Genomic DNA, 18,694 nt, shown 5'->3' with positions numbered 1-18,694 from the left:
GGCATTGATGTACCACAATAGGGCACTTTAGCCACAAGTGCAGTATCGATACTCTGTATTTGTCATTCAAACATGAAACTTCCAGAGTGTTTACTTTAGGAACTCCTGGAAATCTTGTACAATCAATGCATAATTTTCTTTGAGCTCGAATGCAGCCAAGAATGCGCAGGGAGTAGGAGTAAATATAGGGAAGTGCTCCATAACACAATTGGGCATGGTACTTGAAAGGTCAAGAATAGAAGTGAGAGCTTGCTGTAGTCTTAAAACATAGATGCGAGGACAAGCCTTATCAACACAGCTATTCCAGATTACAGACATTACAGAATTGCAAACAGCCAGAAGAAAAGTCTCCAAAGAAAATACAAATAACGGCTAAATAACTGAACATCACATTCTTGCATTCTGACACCATCAGCTACTATTTTGTGCATGGATACTAAATTGTATTCTTGCCAAGAACTTAAACACTGGAGTCAGTGAATCATGATTTGTAATAAATTAAATGTCCTCTTGGCATGTAAAGAAGAGAAAAAAGAAAAACGCATTTCACTTGAGAAATATGCAGTGTGAATGGGCATGATTCTGCTGGTTCTCTATTGTGCATCTTGCAAGGCACTACTGTCGCTGTGCTCCACTAAAATAGCAAAGCATGTGCATAATGAAAAGTTGCAGATGTCTGAATGCACTTATCACTGAAACATTCACGTAAGTAAATTATAAGAAAAAAAAGGGGAGGGGCAGTGGGGGAGAGGAACATTGAGGACCTTTGTCAAATAAAGAGTACAGGAAAGGAAGAATCCAGAGTTTTGCAGGTTTCCTGTCCACAATGTTGCCACAACCATTGGTTAGTTTTGAATGTGCAAATCATACATGATAAGGCAAAGTGTCTCAGCTCTTCACCCTGCAGCTTCACATGATCTTGCCCACTTGCAGTTATTTACAAAAAACTATTTACATAGTTCATGATGAATGAGCTGCAAACCCTACGCAACTCTTCCATGCCTAATCTGAATGCTTTTGTGCATTGACACTTTTGCACTACAATGAGATAAAAAATATAAATAAAAAATAAAGGCTGTTTTTAAAATAATAACTGCCAGCCAACTTAAAATTCATAAAAAATAAAGGCATTCAAGGATCCAGAAACTGCATTGACTAACGTGGGCCTACAGAAACAACAGTCAAAGCACAGCACTTTAAACAAAATCTGAGCCGAAAAACTGCTTTTTCCGCACCCTTCTCGAAATGCTTCTTTCAAAGAACTTCTTCAGCTCTGATACAATAAAAACAGTTGATGATACTCCAACAAGGAGACAAATATCTGAAAAAGAAGAAAAAAATGTGAAATGTTAAGGGCACCATATATGTAATAATAACTTTCAAACTATATACAAATATTCGCTATGTGGATTCCTCATGCTACAGCATTTGGGGTCTCACTTTTGTTACACTTTTCTATCAGAAGGCCTCTTTGCTCGCACTGAAGAAGAATGTTCGAGACAATTTCCAAATGAACTCATTAGTGGCTCAACACACAACAGCGTTACCTATTACTGTATAATACCCGCCGTGGTTGCTCAGTGGCTATGGTGCTGGGCTGCTGAGCACGAGGTCGCGGGATCGAATCCCGGCCACGGCGGCCGCATTTCGATGGGGGCGAAATGTGAAAACACCCATGTACTTAGATTTAGGTGCACGTTAAAGAACCCCAGGTGGTCGAAATTTCCGGAGTCCTCCACTACGGCGTGCCTCATAATCAGAAAGTGGTTTTGGCACGTAAAACCCCATAATTTAATTTTTTTTAAATTACTGTATAATGTATACTTGCCAACCTGTGAACCTTAAAAATAGTAAAAATCCTGCAGACACAACACAACAGGCGGAAAGAAAAAGAGGGGGGAGAGAGGGGTTCGCAATTCTCACGGGTTATGCAAGCATTTAAAGCGACAGACACTTCACTTGACAAAGACAGCGCATTGCTGTTTACCATGGCATAAATCCCAACATACAGTGCGCCGAAATTTACGAAAGCAACGACAAACATTACGTCTATATTCGGAGAGATATCAACCATTTGAGACGCTATAAAAGCAATCCCACTTGTAATAGTAAACAGCAGTGAAGCTATCGTGCTTAGAAGAGACTTGACAGAAGTAATAGCGGAATTAAAGTGTGTACATTCCACGCTATGTTCCAGGAGGTTCAACAGACAACAGCACTTCAATACCACTATCAAGTGGGTTTTTGGACCCTGTGGCATACCAGGAGATGATGGTACCAACTTACTTTCTAAGCGGACTACAAATCAAACAGATCCTACGACATCCCCTTGAACTGCTGACCCCAGACTGTACATTCTAGACCGCAAAAACTGACTCCGTCTTCAGACACGTGTCCTCTGTGTTCTGTGGTCATCCGTTATGAACAGACCAGAAAAGGGGACGTGATGCTATGCAGGTTTTTATTTGGGTGTCATGCTAACACCTCACGTAACAAAAAAGTGGAAGCGAAACAGCAGTGCCAGTGAACCTTACTTATATACCATTAGCTGCCCCATTTGCCATTCAAGATGACAAACCTGTGGACAAATTGCACTTATTGTGAACTTGCCCAGCTACTGAAAGTATCAGACATCATGCAGCCCAAGCCAGCATGAAAGACTGAAATGACCTACAGACATACCTGAACAACACTTCATATTGCATGCTTTTCTCTTACATCTGGGAGGCTGGTTCAGACTCCCCACAGTGAAAAGATGAGTGAGGCGATACTTTTACCCCACACCTCACAAGCCAGCACCTCCATAAAGATGTTTTTATTACTACTACTGCCTGCCTCAGCAACTTGTCTAAATAAAGTTGCCAGAGCAAGTATACCTCTGGTGCCCATCAACCATAAGACTTTCCTCTCGTCAGATACCGACGAGAGGAACACTGTTCAGGTCTAGTTTCCAGTACAAAATATCTGATTTCTTTCAGCATTACTGTGAAAAATTTATAAGATCCCTGACATTATCACAGCGACTCCGAATAACCTCAGGTGCAACCATTGAGAAGTGTATAGGAGGCTATCCTTGTGGTATTACAGCAAAACCTTGTTTAGATGATACCGTTTCGTACGATAACCTGGTGGCAACATTCATAATCGAAAACACAAAAAATGAGCTAATACAGATTCTTTTTCACTGGTTAATACGTTCCCGGAAAATGGAATCTTTCGGCACCAATGTTTAATATATCGTGAAACTGCGATTGTATGACACATTTTCCAGCCGCTAGGTCACATGTTAACAAGAAATAATGCGAGGTGTGCACGATTAAGCAGCGTGCCGCGCCACTTTCCCCACAGTTCTCGCCTGCCCACGTCATGTGAAAACATCGGCAAGCACTTGGTTTCCTCTTCCGGTACCAGTAAATATTCCTGTGGATCTTCGCATGTCACATTCACAGCTATCGCTGTCAACCTTATGGCAATAGGCATCTTCCCGTGTTTCACATGTTTCCGTGTGTCCCGTGTTTCCCGTGCACATGGTGCACCAAAACGTGTCACCGTTCACTGCTGCAAGCGGCATGAAGTGCATGTCATGTTTTGCTCTTGCAGCATCGTATTTTCGTGTCGCCGACCAGCTTGATTTCGGTTGGGTTCCCCATAGACGTTCTTACAAACTGTACACCCTTTTTACGGCAATCCTGTTGGTGCCACCATGTTTGATCACATAGTGATGGGTCCATTGCTTGTTTCAACTGCCTCCCTTGTCTCCGTGTTTACAATGGATTTGCATGACAACTGGTGTGGCTCAGCAAACCTGTTTCGGCGGATATCGTAGATGGTGACTGGGTGGACAACATCAAGCCTTGGCCACAGCTTCAGAGGACATGAAAAGACCTTCCAGGGGTTATTACACCTAGTGCAAACTGCGCGAACAGCATTTATGAAGCTTGTACTGGAAGTGGGGCTAGAAATGTGTTCCAAGCTATACAAAGTTTCTGCTTACAAATTAAATCAGGATGAGTGTGTTTTGCTCTTCGTTCTTTATTTGACAAACACTTTAAAGAAGCAGCTTGTCGTGTTTCTGACCTAGTAGTGTTCTTAGGTGCGGTGACTGTATCATAGTTTATTTTCTGCCTAATCGCTTGTGGGTGTGCACAGCTGCAACAGATTTATTCTTGCTGTGCACAAGGCTTGGAATGTGAATCTTCTGTACTTGGTAATAGCTTGTAGCAAAGATGTATTATCACTAGTCACTCGCTTACTCTGCGAACCCGCACAAAACGTCCAGCTTCAAACATTCATGTGCCGTTGGTGTAGTAGTCGTCACCATGCTTTGGCTCATTGATTCAAGAGTGCACCCATTCACTTATTCTTGATACGTTGGTAATAGAGTGGGCGTAAGTTTCGTGTGATTAAAGTTTGCATGTGAGTACTACGCCAGTAAGTGGCGCTACTTCCTTTTGCAACAAGCGGTACTCAGTTTTAACTCCCGATGTTCCAGGGTTGAAGTCCTTTCTTTGGAGGTTAGCGATACAGCGCTGGCAGATGAGCAATTCTTTTTTTTATCCTCGAGGAAAGCTTTGCATCGCGAGTGGCTGGCAACACAGACAGTCCTTATGTAGCAGTGGTCCGGGAACTTGGCCACACAGATTCATTCCCTTCCTTAATATGTCAGTATTTGCAGGCAACCACTGCACACGTCTTCCCTCTACTGTTCCACATTTTGCAGTATGAATAGAGCACAGTGGTTTAACAAACACCCAGTTGTATTTACAACAGCTGATCGCAGAGTAGCAGGACAGAAGTGGTAATGGCTTCGTATTTGTGCACTTCCAATGAGACAACGCACAGCGTGCCGCTGAGAGCGCCATCTCGTTCCTCCAGAGCAAACTGCTTTGCGAAAAGGGTCTATATGACATAGGAAAACTAGAAAGCCTCACCAGAGTGGGTACGTCGAAACTTCCTGTTAATATTGCCACAGAGAGCTCCCCACAGGCCAGTTACGAGCACTCTCGTGAGGTACCCTTCCAAGCACGTCGTATCTAAAGCCCCTAGGCATTACTCATAGGATCGCCATTAGAAGAGCGCCAGCAACGCCTCACGCATGGCGATACAGCGCGTCTGGCGTGCACGCGGACATGGCAGTGCCAGAGTCTCCCGTCCAATGAGAAGTTTCGGCGTGGCTCCTGGCCATCGGGGCGCACCCAGTTGCACCCAGCGTCTAAGAAGTGTGTTCTGTTGAATAGGCTTCTGCTAACTCTTCTTGTAAATTGTGTGAATGCTTAGTATTGAGTTTCCGGGCAGCAGTTCACCCACAATAAACCAGTTTGTTTAGTGTGCTTCAGTGAAGAGTGCTACATTTCTTGTGGAGGTGCGAGGTATGATTGGAAGTCCCCAGTTCGTAAGAGAATGGAGCCCCAACCCTCAGCGATTGGAACCCAGAGAACAGACCCCAGCACACCAGTGCACAAGCCGCCACATCTAAGGACACCCTCCCGAGTTTGGACCGCTTCCTGTTGCTGCAGCAGTGCAGGCAACAGTTAGCAGCGACGGTGCAACCATGACCAGCCCAGTGGCATCGTCCCAGCTCACCGTGTACCCACCATGAACGCCCGAGTTTTTCCAAGGCGATACGTTCAAAGATGTGGAAGGCTGGTTAGAGCACTTCGAGCGAGTAGCAGATTTCAACGGCTGGGACGAGACAAGGAAGCTTCGCAACATGTACTTCGCGTTGGAAGAGTCAGTGAGGACATGGTACGTCAATCATGAAGCGGCGCTATCTTCATGGGAAGAATTTCGGCGACAGTTGCTTGCCACTTATGCTAGCACTGATCGGCAAGAGAACACAGAGCGCGCTCTACAAGCCAGAAACCAGCGCCCTAACGAGAGGGTCGGCATGTATATCGAGGACACGTCCAGTCTCTTCAAGCGTGCTGATCCAAACATGACCGAAGAGAAGAAATTACGCCATCTGATGCGTGGCGTTAAGCAGGAGCTGTTTGCAGGACTCGTCCACAACCCACCACACAGCGTCGACGAGTTTCGGACCGAAGCGACGACCATAGAGAAGGCGCCACAGCAACGTGCCCATCACTACAATCGTGATGTCACCAGCGCACCAGCCGTTCTACTGTCAGCAGGCCCAGGCAGTAACACCAAAGAAGAACTGGTGCGATCAATCGTAAAGGAGGAGCTTCGAAAGCTGCAGCTACCGGAAGCCACGCCGACAGTTTCAACTTTCGCCGCCGTCATTCGGGATGAAGTTTGCCACGCCATTCTGCAGACAGGACGTGAGGAACCGCCCGTGCATCATGAACAACCACAACCGGTACGTTGCGTGCCGACATACGCTGATGTGTTATGCCAACCAACCGGGCATAGTGCTCCATGTGACACCAAGCAGCCGCCAGCCGACTCTGCACAGTGGACCCCTTCTAGCAGAGCTGAGGCCATGAAAAAGCGATGTGTGGCGTGCACCCTATCGGACGCCACTCTGTTTCCACTGCAGAGAAGCTGGACACCTTTACAGATTGTGCCCATATCGCAGAGCAGGTATTCGCAGCTTTACGATAAATGCACCTTGTCCTCATAATGGTGAAAGACCCATCGAAATTCAGGACTACTTCTTCAGACAACAGGACACGGCTGCTAGATACCAACACTGGTCACGGTCGCCAGCGTCTACACGCTACCGATCACCGAGTCCGCGGCCATCCTCGATTTCACCAAGGCGTCATTCACTGAGCCCACATCAGGAAAACTGAAGCGAGCAACCTGTGGAGGTGAGGCAGCTGGCATTAAAAAAAGCTAAGATCCTCCCTCCGTCAAGTTTACTGAGCAGCCGCGACAAACAGAGACGGATGTATAAGATAAGTGAACGGAGAATTTCTTTTAGGCTTGCGCATTATGATAGACAGTCATGAATTGAGTGCATTAGTTGACACAGCTGCTGATTATTCCATTGCAAGATATGCACTCACCAAAGAATTGAAAAAAGTTTTGATGCCGTGGAGTGGACCCCAGATATGTACGGCTTGTGGGCACCTCATTAAACCCCTGGGTAGATGTACAGCGAGAACCAGAATTCGAGGTTTTTCTTACGCCGCTGTTTTTGTCGTACTACCAGAATGTTCAAAGGATGTAATACTCGGAATGGACTTTCTTCTAACAAATGGTGCCATAATCAACCCGCAGAATGCTAGCGTGTCATTTTCTACGAAGCAGGCTATAGACGTGCAAGTCGGAGGAGCTACAACATGTTGCCTTGCGGTTACCAACGATGACATAATCATGCCACCGCGATGCAGTATGCTGGTTAGCATAAGAAACGAAGCATTCAACGACTCGGAAAGTATAGCGGAAGCCAACGTTGAGCTTCTGTTGAAACAAGGCATTTGTGGAGAGCGAGGAATTGTTCAACTACGCGATGGGTGTGCTGATGTATTGCTGACGAACTTCGGAAGTGAATTTCAGCACGTCTCAAAGAACACAGCCATCGCCTTCCTGCAAAGCACTGCTGCAGTCACAGATGTATGTAGCTTAGTGTCAAGGCCGCCTGCTGTCCAAACTATGCATGATGCCGTAACATTAGTTGCAATCAACCAAAGTCTGTCGCCAGCCCAGAAAGAAATGATGGAGGACCTTATAAATGACATCGCAGAATGTTTCTCCACCTCATAAAAAGTATGGCGCACACCAATTGTTGAACACCGTATAATAACAGACAAAGCGACCAGGCCAGTATACCAACATCCGTACCGAGTGTCACCAGTTGAACGAGAGGTCATAAAAAGTCAAATGCAAGAGATGCTTGAGGACGATGTAATTCAGCCATCAAACAACCCGTGGGCGTCGCCCATAGTCCTTCTGAGAAAAGAGGACAATACATTGAGATTCTGTGTTGATTACCGGAAATTGAACAGTGTGATCAAGCGTGATGTATACACCCGACCCCGTATTGTAACACGTTGGATCACCTACGACGTGGAAAATTTTTCTCTTCATTAGATCTCAAGAGCGGGTATCGGCAAATTGAAGTAGATGAAAGAGACCGTGAAAAAACTGCTTTTGTAACCCCAGACGACCTGTGTGAGTTCAAAGTGCTTCAATTTGGCCTCTGCTGTACGCCGGCGACATTCCAGCTCATGATGGACAATGTCCTCTCAGTTCTCAAATGGCAGTCATGCTTAGATTACCTAGACGACGTAGTGGTATTTTCCGCAACATTCGACCAGCATGTACAGATGCTGCGTTTAGTGCTCCAAGCCATCCGCATGGCAGGCCTAACCATTAAACCGTTAAAGTGCCAGTTTGGATTCTAAGAACTTATTTTCCTGGGTCACGTAATTAGCGCGCAAGGTATTGGTCTGGATCCCGACAAGACTGCTTCCGTTGCGCGATTTCCAGAGCCGACAAACAAGAAGACAATACGGCAATTTTTGGCGCTGTGCGCGTACTACAGGCGATTTGTAGAAAACTTCTCAAAAATTGCTGAACCTCTAATGAAACTTACTAAAGAAGACGTACCCTTCATGTGGCATACTGAACAAGAGGTTGCATTCAATGAATTAAAGGAATGATTGCAAGTGCTACTGATCCGCGCCCACTTTGACGAAACAGCGGACACAGAAGTCCACACAGATGCAAGCAATCTCAGTCTCGGCGCGGCTCTAGTTTAGTGGCAAAATGGGGAAGAGAAAGTCATAGCATATGCTAGCCGCACTCTCTCGAAAGCTGAAACAAATTACTTTGCAGTAGAAAAGGAATGTTTGGCTGGCATATGGGCCATCAGCAAGTTCCGACCATACCTCTATGGCAGGCCGTTCCATGCAGTCAGCGATCACCATTCTTTTTGCTGGCTGGCACACCTAATGGACCCATTTGGACGACTTGTGAGCCGGAGCCTCAGGCTCCAAGAATATGACATTACTGTTGTATACAGGTCTGGAAGAAACCATAACAATGCTGACTACTTGTCCCGCTCACCAGTGGAGTCTATTCCTTCAGAAGAAGAGGATTTCCCGTTCTTTACAGCGATGACAGCTTCTGAAATCGCCGAGCGTCAACGGGCCGACACAGAATTGCTCTCACTCATCAAGCACCTCGAAGGATACGACGTCTAAGTCTCACGTATGTTTACGAGAGGTTTATTGTCATTTCGCCTCTGAGATAATGCGCTCTAGAAGAGAAACTTTGAATGTAACCAGGAAAAATTCTTGCTTGTCGTACCGTCAGCCATGCGACCGGAAATTTGGGAAGCTTGCCGTGATGAACCATCGTCGGGTCACTTAGGTGTCAGCCGGACGTTCGCCAGAATTCGTCTGAGATACTTCTGGCCTAAACTGTTAGTGTTGGTGCAGCATTACGTGAAGACATGTTGCGAATGTCAAAGGTGCAAAACACCACCCGTGAAACCAGCTGGCCTTCTCCAACCCATAGACCCACCGAAGACTCCATTTCAAAAAGTTGGAATGGATCTTCTCGGACCGTTCCCAACGTCATCGTCAGGGAACAGATGGATCATAGTAGCGACAGACTATTTAACACAATATGCTGAAACTGGCTGCCTTGAATGAGGAACGGCAGCTGAAGTTGCCAATTTCTTTGTTTGTAACATAGTACTGCGACATGGTGCACCAACGGTCGTGATTACTGATTGAGGAGCGGCCTTCACAGCTGATTTGATGCAGCGTTTGATGAAGATGACTCACACCAGTCACAGGAAAAGCACTGCATATCATCCCCAAACAAACGGCCTGACGGAACGTCTAAACCGAACCCTGGCCGATATGCTGTCCATGTATGTCGACCTCGAACATAAGACGTGGGACGCAATCTTGCCTTACGCCACTTTTGCCTATAATACGGCTGTACAGGAGACAACTCAGGTCACCCCATTTCAACTGGTCTATGGCCGCACAGTAACAACCACACTGGATGCTATGTTGCCAGTAGATGATGACAACAACCTGTACGACATTGACGACTTCCTACAACGAGCTGAAGAAGCCTGGCAGTTAGCCTGGTTCCACATACGCCAGCAACAACGTAGGGACGATAGCCACTACAATCTGCGCCGCAGAGAAGTTCAGTACCACCCAGGCGCTAAAGTGTGGGTATGGACAGCAGTGCGTCGTCGCGGACTACGTGAAAAACACCTTCCCCGATACTTTGGACCTTACGAAGTTATTTGCCGAGTAGGTGACCTGAATTACGAAGTGATCCCTTATGAACAAGAGTGATCAAAGCAACACAACCATGCGGTCGTACATGTAGTCTGCATGAAGCCTTACTACGACAGGCAATGAAAACACATCTACAGATAAATTTTTTTCACATGCATTGGGATGATGAGTTTTCAGAGGGGTCTAATGACACAAAGAGCTCCCCACATGCTTGTTACGCGCACTCTCGTGAGGTACTCTTCCAAGCGCCTTAGTGCTAAAGCCCCTAGGCATTACTCATAGGATCGCCCTGAAAGAGTGCCAGCAACGCCTTGCGCATGGCGATACAGTGCGTGTCTCGCGTGCACATGCACACGGCAGCGCCACAGTCTCCCGCTTAATGAAAAATCTCGGCGTGGCTCCTGGCCTTCAGGGCGCATTAAAAGTGTGTTTGCCGAGGAGATGCGGTTGACTGTTTAATAGGCTCCTGTTAACTCTTCTTGTAAATTGTGTGAATGCTTAGTATCGAGTTTCCAGGCACAAGTTCGCCCACAATAAACCAGTTTATTTAGCGTGCTTCATTGAAGAGTGCTACAATATGCCCGGCCCAAAAAGGCTGCTGACCCTGGATGAATTCGAGGAGTGCAAATGAAGCTTGCCAAAGCCACAAAAACAATGCGGGCCTAGGGCTGCTCAGGCCCCACTATTTTGGCTTGCACTGGCATTTCATGCTGCAACAATTTGGTGCAACGCTTCAGATTGATTACATAGATGTAAAGTTCAATTGAGTCTGCCAAATTTTTCAGTGACTACAGATCACACACTTTCTCTTGCACTTTTTGCAACATGTATGAACAAGGTTCTATAGTATATGGTGTTTTACACTGCCAGAAAAGAGCAGAGAAGGTTCCATCATAATTTTTTTTGCATGCACCTTTTGACATGTGCCACTGTCTATCAACAATTTTATAACTTTTTTGCAACATTCGTAATATCATAGAACAAGCCCAAGTTTGTAATATTTACAGAAAATTTTGGAAAGTTGGCAGGTATGGAAACAGCTATTGAGAGCTATTTGATTGCAGATGAGATACAATTAGTTATGAGGACTTTTTTCTTTGCTTTGTAATTGATTAACTATATCTTGGGGGGGTAACTTGATGGTAATTCAACTACTTCAAGGTGTCTACCAAGCTGACATTTCCACATTCCCCAAGTGTTCAAGGTTTTCCTTGAGCGCCTTTGCAAAATTCCCTGAGTGACAAAAAGCTTCGTTTTATGTCAAGACGGGTTGACACCATGTCACCTGATACTGCCACTCTCGTGGGCATGTTAAAAAATTAAAAAAAATGACTTAATTCGAAAAGAAAACAGAAGGGCAGGGTTAATACAATGCACAGCGATCTTTAAAAAATATATGAAAGAAAATGGTAAGAACCATTGCAAATCAAGTCATACATTCTCAAATACGAATAAAAAGGAAATTCACAGGAGCAAATATTTTCGAATATGAGGTCTATCAACTGATACGAAGCTCATTGGTATGAGGCCTGAATTTTGTCACAAGTGAGATTCTCTCTTAACATTTGGTAAGTAAACCTCAACTGTCCTTACATACTCTCAGCCCACGCACAACACCTCAGTGTTGTGTTTCACTGCTTTGAAGAGATTATTTTGGTTTCGATGAGGGACACCTGCATCTTGGAGTGAGCTAACACTTTGTTTTTTGAACTCGAGCTCCTTCAAACAGGTCACGGTACACTTTCTTTCCCGTTCATTCCTCAATGCGTAAGTCGTTTCTGTTATCGTCCTCCTTCCGCCATGCATTCGCCCCACGGACCATTTGAAGCATCCTCTTAGTCAGTTGTACAGCCAACATCCGATTTTTCACTCACTAGGGGCTGCGAAAATGTCTGAAAAATCGGGCAGTTAAAAAAAGTGAATGCATGTCTTTTACTGCCCTTAAAGAGCCCCTGAGCAGGCCACATAGCAAAGTTCGGTTATATGCTGGAAGATTTCAGTGCCGCGAGCCCATGATAGGCAAGGGCCACTGCCAAGTGAGACACCTTCCACTTGTGCTCTCTAGCCTCCGCAAGCGAAATTTTTTCCCTGCGTTCTCCCATACCGGAAAACTTAAGGATCGCGTGACACATACATCATGGGCCTGCTTTCATTTCTTTTTCCTCTCTATTTTTTTGCTGTGCGGTGCACTTCTGCTGACAGCGTCGCGCATGTGGTGTTGCGTTTGTCTCATTTTGTGCAGCACTTGATTTTGCGTGCTGTGCACGAGGACACCAGACTAGCGCTATAAGCCAGTGCTATGCAAATACTGAGGAAGGCACAAGCAGATCATAGAGCATGATCGCACACTAAAACATTGTAGAAAATAACATACTTTCATTGTCTGCTCGCGCAACTGCACGACATGGGAACATGCAGACAAAACGGAAGTACATTTCTCTTGCAGTGCTGCGAAGTAAAACAAGAACACGCAGACACTTGGTTTGTGTGTCTTATTATTTCTCTAAACTTTAATTCGTCAATTGAAGCAACAGATTACACAAATAACGGATGTTGCCTTGAATAAATCACGTGCCACTATGAGCGACGTCACAGCAGTGCGATGTACCTAGGCATACTTGTGCATCTGAAAAAGCTTGGAAGGCCTGCCAGTACAGTGATTAGGCATATCGGTGCTCGTACTGTGACAGGAGATGGTGGGTGCACGAGTGTATAATTAACACTTTCGTGACTGTGGGAAAATCGGTAGTTTTTGGGTAGTCTGGTAATTAAGTTGTTTCCTGCCCCAGGAAATCATTCATGTTGAAGTGTATGGTATCAAATTGTAGAAAAAGAAATTATCTTTCCAACGGTATTAATTTGAAACAACATATTTATTAATAATAATACGAAAAAATTATCAAAACAAAAAAAATTGCAACAAGAACGAGAAAGATCGACAAAAACATCAATGCTGCTTTGCATTAAAAAAATATTTCAAAAAAACCAAATATACATTCTCAACAAAAGGGCCATTTGAAATCATCCTGCAAATATTAGCTCTGTATCTGCAAAAGTTATTTAGGTACGCAGGAAAACATTAGACCTAGTGTCTATCAATCCACCGTGCGAAGCAGTTTCTCGATGAAGTGAAACAGAGGTTAGCTGTGCATGTTTCACAGAAAACATTTGTTTTCTGTTCAACTTTTCTTCATAGCACAGTTCACAGTTTCTATATCTTTCCATTTTTTGTGGTTGATGCTGTTGAACTTGAGGTGCACTCCGAGAGGGAACAACAGGCGCGACTAGGGGGTCCGCAATATGTGGCTCATCATATCCCAGCAGCTGGTCAATTAGTTCTAGCCTGAAGGCCAACTGGTCGAAGTGCAAACTTCTCGATAGTTCTGGGACTTCTGGATGCTGCCGACGATGCTCGCTAAACATTATAAAGCTATTTACTACAGCTATATCGATGCAGTGGAAAAACAGTGTCTTCCACCATCGCAAGGACTTCATAAGGACGTTGTAGGATCCGATGAGCTGGTCGGATTTATCCACTCCAAGCATGCCCACATTGTATTTCTTGATCAGCACAGGCTTCTTCACGGACACTTCTGTCCACATACTCCCGACTTTCTTCTTTCGCTTTGCAAGGACGAATTTGTTCGCTGTGTGCGCGGTAGACATCATATTCACAAGCCGCCTGTCTTTCCATTGCAGGTACAAAACATCCTGCTCCCGCAGCCACCGCACGTCCCCTCTTTTTGCCTTCTTTTCCCACTGTGTGTCTTTGAGTTCACTTGGAAAGCCACGCCGATCTTTCCGCGTTGTCCCACATGCAAGTGTCTTGCGCTCCAGTAAATGAATAAACAAAGATGTGGAAGTGTAGAAATTGTCCCAAAAAATTAGGTAACCCTGATCAAGATAATTTTCGCAGAGCCGCGTCCCAACGTCGAATGCCAAACCTCGCACGCTAGGTTCTTTGCGCTTTCCCGTATAGACACTGAACTGAACAGTGTACCCCGTTTCCGCATCTGCCAAAACCCATAATTTGTAAGCCCATTTGATCACTTTATCCCTCATATACTGGCGAATTCCGGACCGACCTTTTGATTTGACCATTCTCTCGTCAACAGAGAGGTTCGGATGCGGTTGAAAAAATAACGCAGAAGAATTGTTGATGTGCTGAAGCAGAGAGGATATGCGGTGAAGCTTGCCATGGGATGCGACGGTCGTCTTCTCTGGATCAGACACACTCAGGAAGGCAAGCAACGCCTTGAACCGTTTCCTTGGCATCTCTGTAGGTGGAAGAAGCCCTGAGAATAATCTGCGTGTGCTCCAATAACAATGCAAGCGTGGGACTTGCACGATTCCCATGTATACGAGAAGTCCGATGAACTTGAGCATCTCCTCTTGAGTGACTTCCTTCCACGATCCATCTCTCTCGCTGTACATGGGTTTCTCGAAAATATGCATCCACGCATACTTATTTGTGTTGTTGCAGATCTTCCTGATGATTTCGGCGGTGAAAAACAACAGGAAGAAATCGACGGCTGCTACGAACCGTCGCGCAGCACTCCGGAGCGCGATTCCGAGGTCCACTCCCGGCGGTCTTCGTGGGCAAAACGTCACTCTCTTCGCGGCCGCTGGCAAATGGTCCCGTCCGAACGACGTTGACACCCTGCAGATACGAGCTGTGACCTTTAGAACACGCCGGAAATCCTTACGACGTGATAACATGGTCCGAGAAGAAAGCGAAATTCACCGGCGGATACCTGTCCATGTTCCGGGGCGGTTTGCCGCACTTTCGTCGTCCATACTGAAGTCCGACGAATCGCAGTCGTCTTCCGAGTCTCTGCTGCTACGATCATCCGCAAATTCGCCCCCAGATGCATCGGAATCCGTCGAAACTCGCCGTTTGCGAGGGGCGGACACGCGCGACGTAGATGCCATTTTGGAAACAAAGAGTGCTCGTCACCGCGACTACGCAGGCGCTTTAAAAATCCCCGCGCGATGGAAAAAAAAACACAAATCCGAAACTGATAAAATAGCCTCTCTTTGACACGCTCGATAGCACTAGCTGTCCGAAGCGCTAAGAGAAGCTCCAAAATTCAAACTTGTACCATCGAGAACATACTGTCGACGCGAATAGGCACGGTCACAAAAGTGTTAAGGAATACATACTACGTCCCACGACAATTGACCCCATACCACGCTTGTTGTGCTTCCCCGCAATACTTTCGCGTATGCTTCACCACGTAGAATTGCTGTACTGAGCCGAAGCTGACTTTCGGGAACTGGCATTATGCAAAGCGCCATGCTTTCCGAGCTTCGAAACAAATCATGAGGATTACAAAGGCAGAGTGGGTGCCGTTGCTGATAGTGGCGAGTTCTTTCAATGAAAAACACGGCAGAGAACGGCAAGAAGCTTAATAGCGAACCCCGAAGCAGCTAGTCCTAGGGTGCTGCGATGGTGGCTACGGCTGCCAGCAGATCTGCGTGCGAGAGCGCCGGTTCAAGGCGGCAAGGTAATCAAAATGGTGGCGATGGTGGTGGCTTTGATTAAGGCTGTTTTCGACCGGCGGTCACGGCAAAAATTCCGAAAACTCGGACGGCGAAAGGTTATCGTGTCCGAAATTTCAGACGTTCCCATACATTGACCCTATGAGGGAAGTGGTGGCGCCGTGAAGCCGTCCAAATTATCAGCCGTCCGGAAAGTTGGTCGCTGATGGTACACTGGCCACTCCTCCAGCGGACGACATGGCATCAATGAGGATCCGTTACGATTCCTCTCTGTTACTCAGAACAGTATTACCGCGACTTTCGTTACTTTTCCAAAACTACTGCTCATTTTCCCTAATAGAAGCACAAATTCCCCGAGTTTTCCCCGAGTATTTCCAGACTATTCAAAATCCCTGAGACTTCCCAGTTTTCCAGGTTTACCCGGTTGGTAGACACCCTGTAACTTGCTTCAGCATGCATAAGTAATCTGCTGAAGATCAACCAGGAACATGTCATCAAGCACGTGATCATGCAGCCCCCTTAGAGCACAGCAATTTGGAGATTCCCGCAATAGCAGCACAAATTATAGAGATGAAAAATGATCTTGTGAAACTCCAAAATACTAAACAACAAGATTTCCAATGTTGTATTGCAACAAAACACGAATAATGGAAGGGGAGGGGAAGGGAAGCAGGAATAGACAGAAAGACAGGGGGGTTAGCCAATTCTCAGACCGGCTTGAATAAGGGAATGGGGCCGATGGGAAGTAGGCTACAGGATCTGCTTGCCAGTGTCCACTGTGGAAGATTAATAGCTACGGCGCTGGGCTTCTGAGCACAAGGTTGCAATTCAATCTAATCTCAGTTGGGTAGCTGCAGTTCGATGGGGGTGAAATGCACGTATGCTGGTGCACTTACATTTAGGTGCATGGTAAAGAACCTCAGGTGGTCAAAATTAATCCAGAGGTGCACTACAGCGTGCCTTATTATCGGATTGTGGTTTTAGAATTCTAGAATTCAGATTAGATTATTATCAGATTAGTTTTAAAATTCTAGAATTCAATTAAACTATTTTGCTGAGTGTGTGCAGTAAGACATTGTAGCCAGAAACTTTAGGAAATGAAAATCTAACCAATGTTTAAGATGGTGCAGCAAAATCGGCACGTAAATGTGTCCAGTGTTTCAAGCATTGAAAATGCCACAGGCACAAGCAGAAATGTATTTAACAATATTGTACATATACTCATCTGATTGCACATTCTACACTCAGCGAGTTTAGTTAACTGACCACATCAACGACACATTAGGCCATTGTCTACCAAACTCGGTGAACCGCAGGGAGTAGGAATGGGGGCCATATTGCAGTGAAAGTGCACAGTGAAAGCATACCTAATGCAGTCAGAGCTTCAGTTTGAAAGACCCTCTGCAGTGGTGGGAAGTAGATGACCAGCATTTGCCCTATCACTGAAAAGGCCACTGCGAGAAGGAACATGCGGTTGCTGCAGAGCCCAATGGTGAATGCAGATTTTGTCTGTGAAATCAAAGAGAGACAATCCAAGTAAACACCAAGTAAACACTCCACATAAATCATCCTGAAACTAGCCATTTCCCTTTTTGTTTTTCAAGTGATGTCTTTCAGCAATGTTTATGACTCGCACCTAGTGGTGTTGAGTCCACTGTGCAACAAGGCACTTAAGCCACTGGTTCAAGTCACAACTGTGCCATGTTCTCATGATGACCTTCTAGTGAAAGTTATTTTCATGAACTGCACATGTAAGGCATAGTTATTCTACACTTAGCTTATGCACATAAGAACAATGAAAATGCCATATTTTTGTGTGCTCCAAGCCCAAACAAAGTGCTATGTTTCTGAAATGCACTACAACATGTGACACTAAGGGAACGAACAGACTGATGGCCACGTACACATGATGAATATTCTTCTTTCCCCATTTGTTTCTACAAGTGCCACATATTCATTTGTTACATATTTTCAACATATTGCACAAATGGCATTTTGTCGTTGTTGGCCACTTAGTGAATGCTCACCATATGCCATGAGAAGGGAAATGGACCTCCTTATGCCTGATCAATAACATTTGGCCTTGCTCCTTAACCCATTAAAGGGAAGCTGAAGAGCTTTCCCGAAAAAATGAGTGAAGAGCTGTACGTAATGGTTTTCAACCCTCCGAGTCCGAATATTGCATCAAAATTGAGGGAAAGAAAGCGCAAACAGGTTTTATTTCGACGAAAAGTGCAGCAGCAGACTCGGGCAGCTCGCGCGCCTCGTTTCCGCCTGTGATTGGTTGGGCGCCTCGTGACGTCAACATTGGTGTTCGTTCGGATTGGCCGCTGTTGCTACACATGAAGCACGATGCAAGGTGGTTTGGCGCTGTGGTTTGGTGAGACGGTAATGGTAAATTTCGAGAGCTTGCGTTTCTCTGAGGAGTTTGGCGTAGCTCCCTACATGTATACATAGCCGGTCTCTCCAAGAAGCAAGAGATGCTGGTAGCAAGCAGTACTTTCGACGCGAACGAAAGCGAAATGTTAGCATCTCCTCGTGTTAGAAATGTTCTTTGGTGAGTATGTTTTTTGCAAAGCTGTATTCAGCGATCCAGTGAGTTCGTTTCCGGGCAAACAACTGTACTGTTATGTTCCTGCATGCCTCCTCGGGGAACGTAAGGAGGGATGCGATCGTCGGCATTTGTGCACTGCCTCAAAGCTGTCGGCAATCTACACAGACGGTTTACATACGGCAAAAGTTTTTTAGCTTTTGTAGCACGTGGAGTGGCCTTCATCAGTGCACCATCCGCACGCTAATCGTATCCGGAGTCGTAAAGGCGGCGAATTTCGTCGGCTTCGTGAGACAGCCGGTTTCTCTCTCTGCGTGAGGGGGAGCGCAGCGTCCTGGCGTGCGCCGGCTTTCAAACACATGAAAACTTTACACTTGCACTGCATTATGGTAGCTGCATGTTGGCTGTTCGACAACACACGTGCGAATAAAAAATTAACGGCAGCAAAACCTGCGTCAAGGGTGGG

The 18,694-nt window shown here is 45.8% G+C and overlaps 1 protein-coding gene across 4 annotated transcripts in view; it reads right to left on the bottom strand.

Moving 5' to 3' along the window:
* Positions 1-21: 21 nt before the first annotated feature.
* SPoCk (secretory pathway calcium atpase) overlaps positions 22-18,694 on the bottom strand; it is a 117,851-nt gene continuing 99,178 nt past the window's right edge. For all 4 annotated transcript variants that reach the window (XM_065442991.2, XM_065442999.2, XM_065442996.2 and 1 more), the window contains exons 23-24: positions 17,045-17,186; positions 22-1,321 (exon numbers count right to left, since the gene is read on the bottom strand). In XM_065442991.2, coding sequence (XP_065299063.1) covers positions 1,197-1,321; positions 17,045-17,186 — 267 coding nt within the window. In that variant the 3' untranslated portion in view covers positions 22-1,196. The remainder of the gene's footprint in view (positions 1,322-17,044; positions 17,187-18,694) is intronic.

Source organism: Dermacentor albipictus, chromosome 1 (assembly GCF_038994185.2).
Source record: "Dermacentor albipictus isolate Rhodes 1998 colony chromosome 1, USDA_Dalb.pri_finalv2, whole genome shotgun sequence".
NCBI classification, from domain to species: Eukaryota; Metazoa; Arthropoda; class Arachnida; order Ixodida; family Ixodidae; genus Dermacentor; species Dermacentor albipictus.
This window is presented reverse-complemented; position numbering and strand designations above follow the sequence as displayed.